This window comes from Harpegnathos saltator, unplaced genomic scaffold, assembly GCF_003227715.2.
Source record: "Harpegnathos saltator strain DR-91 unplaced genomic scaffold, Hsal_v8.6 scaffold252, whole genome shotgun sequence".
Classification (NCBI taxonomy): Eukaryota; Metazoa; Arthropoda; class Insecta; order Hymenoptera; family Formicidae; genus Harpegnathos; species Harpegnathos saltator.
This window is the reverse complement of record NW_020230042.1, coordinates 132501-150913: the sequence shown is the minus strand read 5'-3', so window position 1 is coordinate 150913 and position 18413 is coordinate 132501. Positions and strand designations below refer to the sequence as shown.

The 18413-nt window shown below is 44.0% G+C and overlaps 2 protein-coding genes across 2 annotated transcripts in view; one reads left to right on the top strand and one right to left on the bottom strand.

Annotated features, from left to right (window-relative positions):
- The window catches only part of Galphas (G protein alpha s subunit), a 28059-nt gene extending 27644 nt beyond the window's left edge, over nt 1-415 (top strand). Inside the window, exon 10 of the mRNA XM_011147809.3 lies at nt 45-415. Coding sequence (XP_011146111.1) covers nt 45-191 — 147 coding nt within the window. The 3' untranslated portion in view covers nt 192-415. The remainder of the gene's footprint in view (nt 1-44) is intronic.
- Nucleotides 416-12373: 11958 nt separating this feature from the next.
- Nucleotides 12374-16493, bottom strand: Ddx1 (ATP-dependent RNA helicase Ddx1). Its single transcript, XM_011147808.3, has 12 exons — nt 16261-16493; nt 16058-16109; nt 15757-15947; nt 15473-15672; nt 14895-15365; nt 14641-14810; nt 14252-14414; nt 13968-14154; nt 13444-13737; nt 13141-13358; nt 12883-13003; nt 12374-12792 (listed from the first exon to the last, which is right to left on the bottom strand). The coding sequence occupies exons 1-12, from the start codon at nt 16274-16276 to the stop codon at nt 12680-12682; spliced, it is 2196 nt and encodes a 731-aa protein (XP_011146110.1). The 5' UTR covers nt 16277-16493; the 3' UTR covers nt 12374-12679.
- Nucleotides 16494-18413: the final 1920 nt, after the last annotated feature.

Genomic DNA, 18413 nt, shown 5'->3' with positions numbered 1-18413 from the left:
TTTCGGCTTTCTTCTCCTCCTTCATTTCTCTTTTCATTTCGCAGCGCATTAGCACGGCGAGCGGTGACGGCAAGCACTACTGTTACCCGCACTTCACGTGCGCCGTTGACACGGAGAATATCAAGAGAGTGTTCAACGATTGTCGGGACATTATTCAACGGATGCACCTGCGTCAGTATGAGCTCTTGTGACTTCGTTTCTGCCGACGTGTCCTGTCATCCGTTCGCCTGACCATCACGCTCGTGCTGCATTTGGAGCTACTGCGAGCCGAATGAGCCAGCCGCAACAATGAAGAAGTAGGTAACCGCGCGAGGACTCGCGAGCCCGCGCCGTGTCGCGAGGGCGTACGGAGCGAGTAACGTGCGCGGTGGTGGGCTTCTCCTCCTCCTCCTCCTCCTCCTCCTCCTCCTCCTCCTCCTCCTCCTCCTCCTCCTCCTCCTCCTCCTCCTCCTCCTCCTCCTCCTCCTCCTCCTCCTCCTTTTCTTCCTTCTCCTCCTCCCTCCTTCTCCTCCTTTGCTCAGAAGTCCAGAGAACCCAGCCGATATGTCACAGCCAGAGGAGCCGCGAGCCGCGTCCAAGACTCTCACGCCAACGGACAGTAGCAATTGCAAATCGATCGCGTTTCTCCTCGATGGCGTGATCTGAGGAGATCGCGATATACGCGTTCCGCTTCGCGATCATGTGGACGGAAACGAAGGCGGCCCCTCCGGGCGTATTCTCGATCGCTCGACTCTGCTTTGAGTTGTAGGTGAAAGAGTGTGCTGAACGGTCCAGCGAACATCGACGGGAATAAAAACTCTCGTCGTCGTCGTCGTCGTCGTCGTCGTCGTCGTCGTCGTCGTCGTCGTCGTCGTCGTCGTCGTCGTCGTCGTCGTCGTCGTCGTCGTCGTCGTCGTCGTCGTCGTCGTCGTCGTCGTCGTCGTCGTCGTCGTCGTCGTCGTCGTCGTCGTCGTCGTCGTCGTCGTCGTCGTCGTCGTCGTCGTCGTCGTCGTCGTTCGTCGTCGTCGTCGTCGTCGTCGTCGTCGTCGTCGTCGTCGTCGTCGTCGTCGTCGTCGTCGTCGTCGTCGTCGTCGTCGTCGTCGTCGTCGTCGTCGTCGTCGTCGTCGTCGTCGTCGTCGTCGTCGTCGTCGTCGTCGTCGTCGTCGTCGTCGTCGTCGTCGTCGTCGTCGTCGTCGTCGTCGTCGTCGTCGTCGTCGTCGTCGTCGTCGTCGTCGTCGTCGTCGTCGTCGTCGTCGTCGTCGTCGTCGTCGTCGTCGTCGTCGTCGTCGTCGTCGTCGTCGTCGTCGTCGTCGTCGTCGTCCGTCGTCGTCGTCGTCCGTCGTCGTCGTCGTCGTCGTCCGTCGTCGTCGTCCGTCGTCGTCCGTCGTCGTCGTCGTCCGTCGTCGTCGTCGTCGTCCGTCGCCTCGTCGTCCGTCGTCTCGTCGTCGTCGTCCGTCGTCGTCGTCGTCGTCGGTCCGTCGTCGTCGTCGTCGTCGTCGTCGTCGTCCGTCGTCGTCGTCGTCGTCGTCCGTCGTCGTCGTCGTCGTCGCGTCGTCCGTCGTCGTCGCGTCGTCGTCGTCCGTCGTCGTCGTCGGTCGTCGTCGCGGCGGCTCGGCCCCGCGTCTCGTCGTCGTCTCGTTGTTCTGTCGACGTCCGCGCTCCGTCTCGTCGTCGTCGTCGTCGTCGTCGTCGTCGTCGTCGTCGTCGTCGTCGTCGTCGTCCGTCGTCGTCGTCGTCGTCGTCCGTCGTCGTCGTCGTCGTCGTCCGTCGTCGTCGTCGTCGTCGTCGTCGTCGTCGTCGTCGTCGTCGTCGTCGTCGTCGTCGTCGTCGTCGTCGTCGTCGTCGTCCGTCGTCGTCGTCGTCCGTCGTCGTCCGTCGTCGTCGTCGTCGTCGTCGTCGTCGTCGTCGTCGTCGTCGTCGTCGTCGTCGTCGTCGTCGTCGTCGTCCGTCGTCGTCGTCGTCGTCGTCGTCGTCGTCGTCGTCGTCGGTCGTCGTCGTCGTCGTCGTCGTCGTCGTCGTCGTCGTCGTCGTCGTCGTCGTCGTCGTCGTCGTCGTCGTCGTCGTCGTCGTCGTCGTCGTCGTCGTCGTCGTCGTCGTCGTCGTCGGTGTCGTCGGTGTCGTCGGTGTGTGAAAAGAAGAAGAACAATTTGGTTTATTTGATTCCTGTCGCGCGCACACGAACACGAATTCCGATTCGCGATTTGGGCCAACGTCGTCGTCGTCGTCGTTGGATACGACGCATTTTCGACGGGTTCGAGTAACGGTCCTCTTGTTCAACACACTCTTGACGTGAATTATTATTGTTCAGATTAGCGTTTAAGAATGTTTCCTAAAATTTAGAGACAAACCTCTCCGGTAAAGAAAGAAAAAAAAAGAAAAACAAGAAGATAAACTTTTATCGTTTGACTTTCCCCTTACTCGTTTTCGAATCTCTCTACTTTTGCCTTGCTCCTTCTTATATCTCGCTTAGAATCTCCGCGTCTCTGATTTCCCTAGCTTCGCTTTCGTTCGACAATTCGTTGACTTCTCGACTTCCGAATCTCGATTCTTCATTATATTGGCCCGACCTGTAGGAGTCTCAGCCGCGCCCTTTTTACAAGAAGAGTATTTTGTGAGATTTTACAGTATTTCGAAGAGCGTTTTAATTATATAACTATGTATCTCAAGTATGTACAGGGTGACCGTCCATGGATTCTCATGTTTTTACGTACGTTTCTTACGACCGAGGTCTCTCACGGATATGGATTCCCCGCCCCCCCCCTTTTTTTTTTTTTTTACCGATATATCGTACGTCGAGTTGTTTTAGTTTATTGTACTTAGGCACGCGCGCGCGCTATCTTGCAATATCAATCGACTATAATGTTTTATCTTAGCCCACGTAACAAATGTGCCACGTTCAAGTTATTCGTTTCTCTCTCTTTTTTCTTTTTTTTTTTTCCTCGCACGCATCTGATTTCATGTATACGTTGCACATATACTACACTTTTAAGCTTTTGCGCGAGTACATAAAATTGCGTTAATTTCCCCCATTGCCGATTCTCATTGTATTCGTTGAACGTGTGAACCGCAGCTCACTTTCGGAGAAATCGTCGCGCCCTGATGATAACGCGTGTACAAATTTTTACGAGAGTACGTGCCCAGTAGAGAGTCAATCAATCACTCACTCACGCACGTGGTGGTGGAGCATTTCTACGATAAATATTCCGAAACAAAAAGAATCAATGTGCGAGAATCTTACCTCGTATATCGCACCTTGTCGCATCCCATAGCTGCATCCATTTTCCTCGTCGTCGCTATTTGAATATCTTGTATATGGTGCTTCTCAACTTTGAAATTTTTTTCCTTCAAATTTTATTACTCTCTTGATTATACTCTCTTGATTAATCGTTACGTTACGTTGTTACAACGGGATTCTTGTGCACGCAATGACGTATACATGACGTAGATCTCAATATCTCAGCATAGCCGTGAGCGAACGAAGATAGCCCCCTAAGCGACAGTTACTACTCCAATCTTCTTTCTAACGAAACACGGATATCAAGTGTCTTTCTTGTTTACTTATCAAATTATTACGCATGTCTGAAACAGTGACTATGCGTGACAGTTTTACAAGAATAGAAGAGGAACCTATTTTCGGCGGCGTATATCAAGCTTTTGCAAATCTGCTATGTGCGTTGAGAAAAGATTGGTTACTCGTTGTTGCGCTAGGAAACATCCTAAAAAAAAAAACAACGCACGACTGTAGATTTGTTCGACAGAGGAGCGAGGAGATTTCAATAAACACGTGAACGTAAGAACATTATCTTGCCATCCACCGGCATTGACCTCATTTTATAAGAACATCAAGGGAATACTCGATTTCTATATGTGTGTACATCAGTTGCACGATCGCGTACAGACTGCTTCGAGAGATTATACGCGTGTGCGTGCACGATACGTATGTCGCTGCTACTGTCTTGCACATTCGTATACTCACTCGTATGTAAAAGCGGTCGTACACGTCCCAGAGAGACAAGAATCCCGTAAGCCACATGCATATAACCGCGTACCCTGTTCTGCACGCGCGGAGAGAATTTTTTCTGGAAGATGTTAACATTCGCACACATTGTGCACACACACACATATTGAGAAAATAAGGTAAAAACACCAGTACCCAATTCTGAACATTTTTATTATTTTTATGGTTTTTAAATACAAATATTTTACATTTTCAACATACAATATATATATATATGTGTGTGTGTGTGTGTGTGTGTGTGTGTGTGTGTGTGTGTGTGTGTGTGTGTGTGTGTGTGTGTGTGTGTGTGTATGTGTATATATATATATATATATATCTTTTTTTACGTTGATAGTTTAAATATCTGAATTTAAAGACCAAAACAATAAGAATGTCCATAGTTAGATGCACGCTTCACGAATGGTACTTTTACCTTACCGTATTAGCTTATTCGGCTAGGATATACTCATATTATTCGAATATTATTTGTCCGAAGGTAATTTGGGAAATTGCGTTTTATATACATCTGATATAAATTTTAAAACGATATCCAAATAAAAATTATCAATTAATTGTTGTAATACATAAATTTGGATATTGGTATGAATATATCCCAGTCGCGCGGTACACTATGATATGTTGTTCAATAAAAATTTTCTCCATGCCCCATGCACCCTATACGTTGCTGCTCGTTTGATATCCGTTTATCCACTGGACTCGCTGCGAGTGTCGAGGTGATTTTTGCGTAGGTAAATGAAATGAGAATCTCGAATCTCGATGGATGACTAAAGTAAAGGAATTAGGATTATATGAATAGGTGCGAGAGATTCCGAGACCGATAGGTTTCATGTCGTGATAAACCTATACACACAGCCGCCGCGTTATTCCCATTCCTCTCGGTTAATCATTTGCGTCGATCAACTTGGTGATGTCACTCGTTTATTTCACCGGCACATCCAAGCGAATACAATCTTTCATGTCGCAACAATCGGATCGCACAATCGAGAAATGGCCATGTCCGACCTCGTGTTTGATTTACAAAGTCGTTGTTGAAGTTAAGTATCGCGTTTTTATGAGTAATCATAAATCACAACTTTGCTTTCATCCGGCAATTTTTTATTTTTTACTCGATAATACGTAATTATGTTTCGTCCGGTCGATCTAAACCAGCGTCACGCGCGCGACTCTTCATATTCGTTTCAACCATAATTTGACGAGAATAGGAATTTCGAGCGTTACATAATAGGTAACCACTACACATGCCGACGCGTATCCATAATTAACTGTAACTTCGTATAATATCAATGTACGTGTACCTACATGGAGCGCTACGAACGAGTCGATCTCGAACAGTATGGCAGAACAAAATTTCTCTCTCTCTCTCTCTCTCTCTCTCTTTCCCCCCCCTTCTCTCTCCCTCTCACTTACTCACTCATTCTATATATATATATATATATATATCCCTTCTCTTTCTTCCTCTGCGTTTCGCATAACATCAACAAGTAGAATTAAACGTATCGCTACATTTCATTCAGTCAGCAATGGTGTAAGTAAAAGGTGTAAAGTTAAAACAAATGCGGCTGCCTCTTTTGTGCGCCAACGTTGTACACTTACATTTGTCGTATTAGACAAGCCATAGTTTGTAACGTTGTTTATAACTTCGCGGAACGTTATTTTTACTGTGACTGATAGGGCAGAGAGAGAGAGAGAGAGAGAGAGAGAGAGAGAGAGAGAGAAGAATGAACGTGAGGCTAAAAGAGAGAATCTCTTGGCGATACTACTATCCATCTATTGATAACTTCTGTGAAACTCGAACGTTCATATCCGGCGCAAAGTCAAAAGGGTGGAAACGCGCACCGAATAGCCAATATCATTGTATAATAAGTTTTTGTACTATACGTTCGCATTTTTCTCTTTTTTTCATTCATCTGCAGACGGATACGTATACCCTGATTTCGAGAGGTTTACGTAGCGACGTCGAACGGAAATTAATGCGTGCACGAGACAAATCGAAACCCGTGTAATAAAATGAATTTCTATTGTTCATGTTACTAGCCACGACAGTACGTAAAATGTACAAGGAACGGTGCCGCTGTTATTTAGACCGTACGGAAAGAAAAAAGCAGACAAAACAATTCACGAGCGTTGATATATTATTCGTGTATGCCTGTGTATGTGTACGTGACGCGTGGATGATGGATGGGTGCGTGCGTGCGTACGTGCGTGCGTGCGTGATCAAACGAGATAGACACGATGTACCGAATAAATAGCTAATTTACGTGGCTACGGATATAGCAACACATGCGTGCGCGTGTGCGTCGAGAAATCGCACAAGTTTTTCTTTTTTTATCGTGCGTAAATAAACGTGTAAAATTGGCATGCGCGCGCGCGTGTGTGTGTGTGTGTGTGTGTGTGTATAAAATATCGCGATGCAGGTGTGTTACATTATCTGTAAATACGACAGTATCAGATTCGGATTACCTAGACAAAGCAATGATTCGATGACACACCCGTTGATAAGTTACGCGTCTTTCGTAATTCAGATTGCGCGGGTACGATGAGCAACAGGTAAAAAGAGCTAAAAAGAGCCGCATCATTCATAAATTAACACAATGCCGTCGATCGTCAACGGCATAACGACGACGAGGGAGGGAGGGAGGGAGAACGAGTGGAATTGGAAAAAGAAGAAAAAAAATAGGAAAGAGTAAAACGCAGCACGTTGTCCGCGAAGCGCATTATTGTTTCGTCCTTAGCAATATTCTTTGTGGACCACGTCGCCGATTTGTATGTAGTCTTAAATAGAGAAAGTGAAAGTAGACGTGTATAATTGGAATTAGCGTAAGAGAAACTGGGACATAGGAAAAGGGGATGCGCGACACATACATAGGGCAACCGCTAAACGAAAATCCGCAATTCGGTTTGCTATCTATCGTTGAACTAGTATAGACTTTCGGTACCTATAAAAGGTAAAAATATACACCGTTAAGACTTCTCGCTAGAGGAAAGAAAGAAAGAAAGAAAGAAAGAAAGAAAGAGAGAGAGAAAGAAAGAAAGAGAGAGAATCGATGCGAGATGATGCAGCCAGTTGAGCGATAGAAAACAAACTTATCGTTAGCCGTCGCGTCGGAATTTGGCGGTCTGCGACCCGGTTGCGCCAATCACGATCGACTTCACCCTCCTCTGTCTACATATTGTAGATGTATACTACTGTAAAAACTATAAAAGTAGGAAAGAAAAGTGACACGTGTGAATCGCATAACGCGGGGCGAGGATCCGACGCGCGACGTCGTTCGGAAGGTGTCTGAAGGAGATGACACGATCAAAGTGACGCGTCCCAGCGACATCTCTTTCGGGTGTTTCACTCGCACGCGTTAAATTCGAATGATTCTGTCTTATCCGGGACTCTGTGTCGGTGTAACTCGGTGTAACCTGCACTGTAGTTTATAACAACGGTAGAACGGGGAGAACTTGACGGGGTAGAGCTAATGATTTGTTTCGCCATTTGTTTCGGAATTCGAGACCGTTATGCATTTCCAATAAGAGAGCACGAAACGTCCAGTGATGGTGATGCGCGCAGCCAATAAGCCCGGTCTGCGCACCGCGATTAACATTTAGATGAGCAAACATTATTGCCGTTGGTACTGTTATTCGATGAACCATCTCCTCGCGCATTGTCGAATTTTATTAAGATGAATAGTAGTATCGTTGTAACATTAATTATATTGTCATCGGTGACGGGCGACTGTCGGGGCGATCATTGTTAGAAGCTGATCTACTGAAAGTAGCGGCTTGAATGAGTCTTTTGTAATGCTAGTAATTATTTCGCAAAATCGGATCAATAATGTGTGTGTACAAAGTCTCGAAAGCTCACACCTCGTGATGAAATCATGATCGATGTTCATAATGCATTACGCCACATTACACCAGATTTTGCTTTCTTCGTCAATTTTGTACCTATCCTAATTTTAATGACGACGATAGAAAAACGACTGAGAGGGAGCGGCAAATGAGCGGCAAAACGGTGGCGTTTCTTATACGTTTCTTACGTGACTTCTCGGAAAGAAAAAAAAAAGAAGGAAAAAAAACTGAAAGAGTCTAATTTTACGGTGAGAACACACACACACACTAGTGCTCCATCCTTCGCTCGATCGAGGGAGGAGCGTTTTGGAGAGGATGAATGCGTATGGACTTTCTCGTGAGACAAAAAAGAAAAGATTGTACAGAGCACGCGTTTACATCTGTCACGAATGAACCGCGCATTCGACGATTGTAGTTTTAAGCAACGAGCTGCGAGATAAGCTGTCAGGTCAAAGTATATGTTCTCTTTGGATGGTTTCATGCGACGGAAACATGCGAAACCGCGTTCGTGTTTACGAACGATTTACCACACACACACACATGTTGGTTGTATTTATAAAATCGAGAGACAGCCGTGTATCAGAGATACGACCGACAGAGGATGACACGCGTTTCGCGGGATCCGGAGGGAGGGGGGAAAGAAAGGCGAATCGACGTGTCGGTGAAATCATCCAAACGTGTCATAATCTTTCTGAGCTGAGCCAGTGCACTATCTTATCGCTCTTCCAATCGTGGAGGAAGAAAGGAAATGTTCCATTACCTTGTATCTCTATATCATGGTTCCACCATGGTTTCATAGTGGATCGTGCCTTTCTATACGTTTCTCACTCGTTTCGTTTTCGATTTCTTGTGATTCTTGTCGCAAAATTCGATTACTTTCTTAGGCAAATTAGAAACGCGGAGTGACCTTACGTATCGTACGTAACTGGCTATTGTCACGGAATTAATTCCTAATTTCCGACACGCGTGGTCGCACGTGTAGATATTTTATAAACCTTCGAAAGATATAATATATCGCGACTTATCTTTGTAACTCTGTACAACTTACTTGTTGTCGAATTCTGCACGAATGTTTTACTTAACGCTACTATACTTCACGTTTTAACTGTGTATATGTTCTTACTGATCGCCTCATATTCACTGTGACGTGAGATCACTCTGTCGTTTTAGAAAAAAATTTATGAAGCAAGAGAAAGAAACTACTTGTGCCTCGAGCGCGTTATCTATTCTAGAAATTAAGTAATTAATCGAAATAATGTCATTTCTATAAGGATATGTGTGTGGTGAACGATCGTCAATGCTATTTGGAATTTGACTTTTTCTAGTCTTCGATAGCGGTTCGCTGGGCTCCAGATTTTTATAAAGCGTAAAGTATCGCCGTAATAAAAATACATCAACGCGCGTTTAATGGTTTACATATATAATAAGAGAGACATGGAGAAAAAGAAGTGAGAGCGAGAGAGAGTTGGGGTTCATCGATGTTATCCCAAAAAAGAAAACAATATATCCAGTAAATTATAAGACACGACTGCGGATCAATAAAGTGTCACGATTGGAGGAGACTAGCGAACACAAGGTCGTTCCATAAAGATAATCACCTCTGATCCAAACCACTATGAAGATACGAGACGGATCGCATAATTGTTTTGGCGGGTGAACGTGACAGGGGCGCGCGAAGGGAAAGAAACCAAAAAAGAAGGGAATTCAATATCAAGCTCGTCGATAATTACGTCCCATCCTCCCGGTCTCTCCTTCCCGTGCCCTGTTTTCTCTCGTAGTATCTTTAATTCATTCGTTATTGCGTGTCTCTTAGAAATATGTCTAGCGGAAGACTCAAAGATGAAGAATTATCATCATCGTGCCATCATTTTTATCGTCATTGTCAGTCGTTATCGTCAGTCGTTATCGTCATTATCAGCATCATTGCATCGGTGCAAGAGAGAAGCGAAAGTGCGAAAGAAGGTATTTCTTCGACATGGTGTGACATTTAATAAGTGCTGCTATATAATTTAGGAGCGAACGAGTAACGCGAATTTCACACGGTGAACACGATATGAGTGACTGGCAAACTCGTGAAATTCGTTAGGAAATCAAATTCGTATTGTTCGTGCCACGATTTCCATGGGTCTTTGGTTGTACTCGCAACCGTGAATCGTGATACCGCGCATCACATAAGGAATCACATTGATGGACGTGAGAAAAGGGGAGAGAACAGGAGAGAGAGAGAGAGAGAGAGAGAGAGAGAGAGAGTCCAGGCGAGACAAATAGAAAGTGAGAGTACGGGTCAGCGGTACCTCGCGTACAGTGCAATTAACAGAAATAGAAAAAGAAAAAAAAAACTATTATGCTGCCGTATAAAAATAGTTTGCAACACATAAAACGATCAAACACGGGTTGAAGGCATGAGTCAGCCACTTGACGTAAATGTGTATATCAATGTATATCTGTTAGTGCCATTCAAATTGCGAATCGTGGAACGGACAAATAGCATACAATATAAGCACAGATACATATAAATATATAAATATTATATAAACACACAAACAAACACACACACACACACACACACAATACAATTCACTTTGACTCTATCACGAATCGAATGGTATGCGTTGAATGTATGCTAACGGTGCATATGGGATTATTATGTGTGCGTGATTGTTACACATGTTGCTAGATTACAAAGAAAATATTTCATTCTCATTCTGTGATGACTGTCTGAATACGAGAAACGAGAGGAGAACAAGAAATGTTTACATGAGTCTAAGCTAACGAATTAATCAATTGATTCAGCTAATAAAGATTTAATTAACAGTCTAATTGTACTAATTTGTCTCTCTCACGTGCGCGCGCGCACGTGAGAGAGAGAGAGAGAGAGAGAGAGAGAGAGAGAGAGAGAGAGAGAGAGAGAGAGAGAGAGACGAGGAAAGATATAGATGAATCTTTATAGGACATAAGGAAGGACGCGTGCGTGTGCTTGTGAGTGCGTGTATAAAGGAAACAGACACGATAATTTTGTTTGTTGCGCGTGAGAAGCATAAAACTTTTAACATGTTAAAACAAGAGGAACAAAAATCTGAGAACACACTGTATTCGAGTTGCGGCGGAAAAAGAAGAGTATGATTTGTATACTGTATAACTTTAGTCGTTTACCATTGCTTTCGAGAATATATAAGAGTTATGTGTATAAATTATTATGTGTAGTTGAACAGAAGTCATTTAGTAAATTCTAAGCGTGTGTAAACACACACACACACACACACACACACACACACACACACACACACACACAGAATATAAAGGCATTACAAGACAAAGTCACTGTATCGTATGTTTGTGCAACTAAAATTAGTGATGATACAATTATGAGAATTGCAATGATACAATAAACACTTAACATACGAATTATATTGGGTTGAGTAAAAAGTAATTTCGTATTTTGCGAGTAGATTGCGTGAAGAGCAGAAGTGTTTAGCGCAATCTTCACTCAATATCTGATATACCATACATTTTTCTGAAAAATTAGGTTTCCCTGCGTATTTTAAGCGTATTTTAAGCTTGTCAAAATCTATTCAAGTAATTTTTATTTGACGACATTGTAAACATGAAGCAAAACAAGCATATCTTCGGTGTTTGATGCTTCTCTATTTTCGCAAAGGGAAAAGTACGACGCAAACCAAAAGAAAGATATGTGCTGCGTATGAAGAAGATGCCGTAAGCAAATGTGTGTGCCAAAACTGAATTGCGAAATTTCGTACTGGTGATACGACATGTCAAGATAGTGAGCGCGACGAAAAGTGGATTGTGCATAACAATGTAGAGCGCAAAAAAATCGTGGAGGGGGAAAACGAGGTGACCGCCGCAGACCACACCGAGGCAGAATATTCATACGAAAAATATCATGCTGCATATTCGGTTAGATTGGAAAGGAATCGTGTACTACGAGCTGCTTCCGCAAAGCCAAACAACTGATTCCAACAGATATTGTTCCCAATTGGACTGTTCGAAGGCAACAATCGATGAGAAGTGTCCAGAAGCATTGAGCAATCGTTATGATGTCATGTTCCACCAAGACAACGTATTAGACCTTACGTATCTTTGGCAATCCGGCAAAAATTATTGCAGCTCGGCTGGGATGTTTTGCTTCATTCACCCGATGACCTGGCAGCATCAGACTTCCACTTATTCAGAATTTAGTCTCTGCAGAATGGAAAGAAACTTCACTTCTTTGGGGGCCTGCAAGAAGCATCTTGAGCAGTTTTTCGCTCAGAAAACTGGCAAGTTCTGGGAAGATGGAATTTTTTAATTCGCCTGAAAGATTCGGCGAAAGGTGGTCATTGAAGACCAGAAGACAAATTTGCATTGAGCATTGAGTCGTTCATTCAAAGGTACTTTTTAATACGAAAATGTTGTCTGATTTTCCCCGTAAAATACGAAATTACTTTTTACTCAACCCAATATAATAATAGACGATGCCTCTATGGCGGTCGGCCTGTCGAAAGTCTTATTTTTCTATAGACCGTGCATTTGGACCAGGCATCGTTTTAACATGTAGCATATATTTAAGAGAAATATACACAGAACTTACTTTCCTTATTGTTACATTTATATTCTTGTGCAATGCGCAATGCCGTGATTTCATATAAATGCAAAAAACAAGACGCGCTTCTCGGAAACGTTCATAAATATAAGAGAGAAGGAACAATAGTAATAATATAAGGAAATAATACGTATGGAAAAACAAGGAAAAATTTTCGTCATTCGTAATATTCATCGCGCATCGTGATCCTGATCGTGAGGGCTCCGAGTTAGACTGGGGGGGGGGGGGAACAGCATTGCCCGATCTTAACGCTCAACCACGTGCTTCTTCAAGAATGCGAGTTGTGCTCTGGATTCCAGCGCGGCCAATTCAGCCACGATCGGGGCCATTTGTTGGACATGATTCTCGTAATTGGAACCTATGAAGAAGACACAGAGACTTGGAAAAGATACGGTTGATTTTAAAACGATCGTTAACGTGAATGAAAGATGATATCACGCGTGCGTACCCATCGCCATTCTCTTTTCGCCATATGTAACCTTGCCGTCGAACTCGTTCAGCGGCACCTTTATGTCCATTCCCACTTGCTGAATCGTCACATTCAGATGATCCTCGATCTCCGCCAGATACTACCGAGACAACCAGTTATCATCACTACTCGTAATACTCGTACATCGTCGCATGAATGCTACAAGTTTCGTGCGGAACACAGGACTTGCATTTGAGAATTTGTATCGAGAGCCACTTGTGGCACGGAAAAACTTACGTTTGGCTCATTATACCATGTGCAACAGCCACCTTGATTGGTGAGATTAGTGTTCTGGCAATTTCTGCCGCGAGACGAGCACCATTCACCATGATACCAAACCTTTTCCGGCACGCTGCTGACCAACGAGATCGCCAGACCCATTCTCTCGGCTCTGCCGACTCTTCCGATGCGATGCACGTAATTGGACTTTTCGTCGGGTAAAGTTACGTTTATCACTGGAAAGACCAACAAACGCGGCGAATGTAGTAGGGCGTACAAAGGCTCCTTTTTCCGAGTCCTTTCCGCTTAGCGATCACTCACTGAACGGTAGTCCGGTGATATCCAATCCTCTGGCGGCCACGTCGGTGCAGATGAGGAACTTCACCTCCTGGCGCTTGAACTTCTCCAGATTGGCCTTGCGCTCCGCGGGCTTCCTGTCGCCGTGCAGGCACACACACGAAAGCTGTTGGCTGCCGGACTGCCTGAGGAATCGCTCCAGGTTGTCGCAGTCGAGTTTCGTTCTACAGAATATCAACGCTCGGTCCATCTTGTGCTCCTTGATAGCGCGAATGCAGTACTCGCCTTTCAGTATCTTCACGGCCTCCGACAATGTTTCTGTGAGACACAGGTAAGACCTCTTATTTAGATTCTTCTCTTGCACGTACTCTTTTATCTTGTCTTATCCTGAAAGCGTCATTCTATCTTTATCGCGCGTATTAGAACGCCGAAGGGAGATTGATGCTGCTTTCAGCACGCACAGAGAATATGCAAGACGAGCTTAGTCTAGATCGTATCGCGGCGCGACGATTTGTTATACAGTTATCACATCCGCCGACAGCGCTAACCGGCAGTGCTGTTCCCCGGTCTCACGTTGTCTCTCACGTGCACGCCGTCGGTCTCTATGTGGCTCCTCAGATTGTGCCATGACTTGTCTTTCTGCGGGTCCACCGTCACCACGACGTGATGTACGGTCTCGGGCACCGCGTCCTCGCCTTTCAAATCCACCCAAGTCGGGAAATGCATCAGACGTTCCTGCAACGACCCCCCCCCCCCGAGAGAGAAATGTGCAAAATTTCTCGTTCGAAACCGTAGCGGGTATAAGGTATCCGATAATCGTGGAATATCTTACAGCCATTTTTTTAACTTCGAACGCGTGTAACGTCGCCGAGCACACAATCATCTGCAACCTCTTGCCGTCCGACGTGATCTTTGGGATTTGTTTGTGTAGACGATCGATGAGTTCGGTACAGCCCTGCTTCAGTAGTCCGTCAGCTTCGTCTAGCACGAAGAATCTGGGAGAAAAGAAAAAGATATATATATATATAGACACACACACACACACACACACGCACGCACACACACGCACACACGCGCGCGCACACACACACACACACGCACGCGCACACACACACACACACACACACACACACACACACACACACACACACACACACACACACAACGTACTCAAAAAAGTTTGGCTTCCTCTTATTTTCGCCGAGTCGAATGATAAATTACCTGCAATGCGTCAACGAAAGGTAGCCTCCTTGTATAAGATCCTCTAGGCGCCCGGGGGTACCGACCACCATGTCCACGCCAGAGTTCAAGATAGCAATCTGATCTTTCACATTCACGCCACCGATAACAAGCAATTCTCTGACCATTGGGTCCTTCAAGTGCGTTTTGAACTGTGGAAGAAGGTAAAATAATCCCGCGTTAATAATACACGCGATGCATTCTTACGACATATTCCTCCTGGTGTTCTCGCGCACCTTCTGTATTTGACTGTAAGTCTGTTCAGCCAACTCGCGAGATGGTTCTATGATGATCGCCTGAGGCGCATTGCTCGTCGGTTTACCGCTTTGGCTCGTTTGGGTCTGGTTGCTGTTGACGGGATTGTACTTGATGGATTCTTTCGGCACCGACGACACGGCCACGTAGTCGTTCGAAGGTGAATGTTTGAACGGTTGTGCTCCAAAATTGAAAGACATCTCAGCGTTCTTCAGCACAACGGCCGGATAATAGGTTTGCGACTTTTGCTGCGCATTCAACGTGAACGCGACGCCCAAATCCACGCCGTTCTTGGTAAATTTAATTTCGCCCTTTACTAAATCCAGGAAACACCCGATCACATCGTGCATCCCAAAGGCCTCCCCATAATTGTCGAATTGCTTCGCATTCGATTTCTTCCCGGTACCACCGAATCCATAACCAAACTTATCCGTTCCCAGATCCAAGGAAGCCTGTTCCAAGCACAAAAGAAATATTCAGTGAGTCTTTCCTGCTTGTTAGGAAACAGAGGACGATTGTACATCGATCAATATCGACAGTATCACCTATATGTATTCACCTGAGATGTAGACCAGCCTACTCGACACAAACCCTCATCAGTCACTATGCACTCGAAGAAGTACTTGCCACTGCGCGATACTCCTTTGTTTGCACGACAGCCATGCCATTCTTTTTGTTCTCTGCTCTGACATCTCAAGCCATCCGGTGTCACCGCTAAGGCTCGTCCCCTGTCGAACAAGCTCAGTGCCCAATGTGCAGCTGTAGGAATATCAAGTATATATTTGTATTTTTCTTCCTTCATGGATTTTGCAACGTAATAATAATGATCAAAATTTAACGTACATTGCTGAACTAGCGCGAAGGATGCTCCACTTCCTCCACCAGATTCAAAATCTTTAAGAGTCTCCCAGACTATCTGTAAAATGGGCAAACAGAAAGCTCCGGTCTTTCCACTGCCAGTTTCCGCAGCCATGAGTACATCTCCACCACCCAAAATCAGGGGAACAGCCTCGGCTTGAACGTCTGTTGGCAATCTATAATCAACAATCTTTTAAACATAACTCTAGCTCAGTATACATTGTCATCTTTAATTACATTACATCCTCGGGACATTGGATTACGTAGTGTTTGCATCTTTACTCACGTCCAATCTATATCATCCACCGCTTTTGCTATTTCTGGCAGCACACCCATTTCTAAAACATGAATATATTTATAAATAATTCCAACAACACGAAGTATAATCATTGCACAAGCTGACATAAGTTTTACACACGACATAAACTAAAATTACGTAGCGAGCAATCGACTTCTCAGACATACTTCGGTACTTTTTAAATACTTTACCTTCGAAAGCGGTCATTTTTAGTTTAAACAGTAGAGTCGACTCGATGCAGAGGGAGAATATTCGACGATACGACAGAGTAACTCCTTAAAGCACAAACGCACAAAACCGGTATTTCTTTCTTTCTTTCTACAGCTGCTGGCTCTCCGGGCGAAGCGAAACGGATATCCCCTTTTCCCCATTCTCCCCCTCGCCGTCATTTCTTATTCCGAACGCACACTCCGCACAGGACGAAGAATCATGCTCGACGCGCGCGCGCGCGTGCGCGGCGGAAGTTGGCTAGGGAATACCGCGGTAGCCATTCAACATCTTGCTTAGCCGGAAACAGTATTTACGAACAAACGTGAGGAGGACGTTGATTGGCTACTCCCTGAGCACACGCGATATTCCCTCTCGCCCGTGATATAGGCGCAACACCGGCCACCGGCCTAAATTGTCCAAATTATCCTTGTGCGCAAGCGCAAAGTGTGGTCAGCGCCACACGGCCACGTTACGTAGCCGCTTGAACTACGAAATATGCTACACCAGGGCGTACAAACTCCTCATATTTTAGGGGTGACGGAAGTGATTAGTTCGCTTATTCTTTCGGTACGTAGGCCGAGGGCAGCACAGTCGATTCCCCACTACCGCTCGTCGGATGCCATATTGGACACTTACTGTTTACCACTTTTCTGGAGTAGTAGGAATTTTGTGTATTTTGTGCGATAGCAAGTGATAGCAAGTGATCATTAATTTAGTGAGAGGTGTTTATTTTCAGGTTATTTGCAGGTTATTTACAGGTTATTTTCAGGTTATTTACAGGTTATTTACAAGTTATTTACAGGAAGAAGAGCCAAGTAAGGAGAGAGAGCGTGTGGAGATAAAATATTTCTATTTCTGTAAGTAAATATTTATATGTAAATATGTAAATCGGTTTAAATTATTTCACGTTGTTCGTTGATCTTTCCTAAGGTCTCAGATAGCACAAATGTTTTAAACACATTTGACTTATATTAAAAGACATATTAAAAGCAAGACGTCTCTCCTTTTATATGCTTTTAGACTTATCTTATTGTAGATCGATGTTAAGAGTGAGTGTATGAATGCTTATGTGCAGTGATGCACATATATGGTGCAGGTTGTTAGTGCATCAAATTTTTTTAACCACACCAGGTATATGGCAGAAAAGTACCTGACAGTCCGCAGTCTGCAAGTGGGACGGAAAAAATTTGATGCTTAAAATTCATTGTAATTATTTTTCATTGAACTGTAAATAATTTCATTAAATTACATATATATATAATATATATACCATTGTAACTAAAAAAATATATATGTATAATATGTTTATAAAAAATTGTATACTGCTTATACGAAAATTGTATACTGCTTATTTCAATAAAATTTGCGAACCCTATTATACACACATCACAAAAAAATATATATATATTGAGTTGAATAATAATTAATTTCTTAGTTTTCAGATACAATGGAATAACTGTATGTTTATGTCATTATAATTTCATGAAATAATGTATGTGATATATTGAACTATTGGGTTCCTCACAAAGCGCTTGCGTTCATTAACATCATTGATTCATGTTAATTCTTTGTATAAAATTAAGTTTTGAAAATCACTGAAAAAACTGCAATAACTTTTTGAACAACCCAATATCATCTACCATCTCTCGCATACATTGCTTCATGAAATTATAACAACATACAAGTATTGTTTAATTTTACAAAAAAAATACAAAATTACTTTCCAGATAGCATCGAATCTTCAGAGAATGTTCTTAGAACGTTCTTAGGATGTATGAATGTCCTTAGAACGTTCTTAAAACATCCTTTTAAGATTTGTGCTATATGGGTCATTACACGCTTAATATATATATATATATATATATTTATATGTAAGGACTGTTCTTTTTCGCTGCACTGATGCAATAAGTTAGAATGAGAAATATATATTTGTTTCACTCTAACTTATTGCATCAGTGCAGCAGTGCAGCGAAAAAGAACAGGCCTTATATTTATACATATGTGTACTGGATTTAAATGTAGTGCGTATCCCCACTCTGTATCACGTGACCCATTTTAGTTCCACCAGTTCCGGTACGTATCATGATGGCGCTCCAAAGACCCTCGGTTTCTAAGAGGGGAGTTTGTACCCCCT

What these genes read in the sequence shown, in the direction of transcription:
- Ddx1 (XM_011147808.3), bottom strand. An exon ending in GTGGATGATATAGATTGGAC is followed by an intron (nt 15,948 to 16,057) that starts GTGAGTAAAGAT and finishes TGTTGATTATAG; the next exon opens with ATTGCCAACAGACGTTCAAG. An exon ending in CGAAAAGAGAATGGCGATGG is followed by an intron (nt 12,793 to 12,882) that starts GTACGCACGCGT and finishes TCTTCTTCATAG; the next exon opens with GTTCCAATTACGAGAATCAT.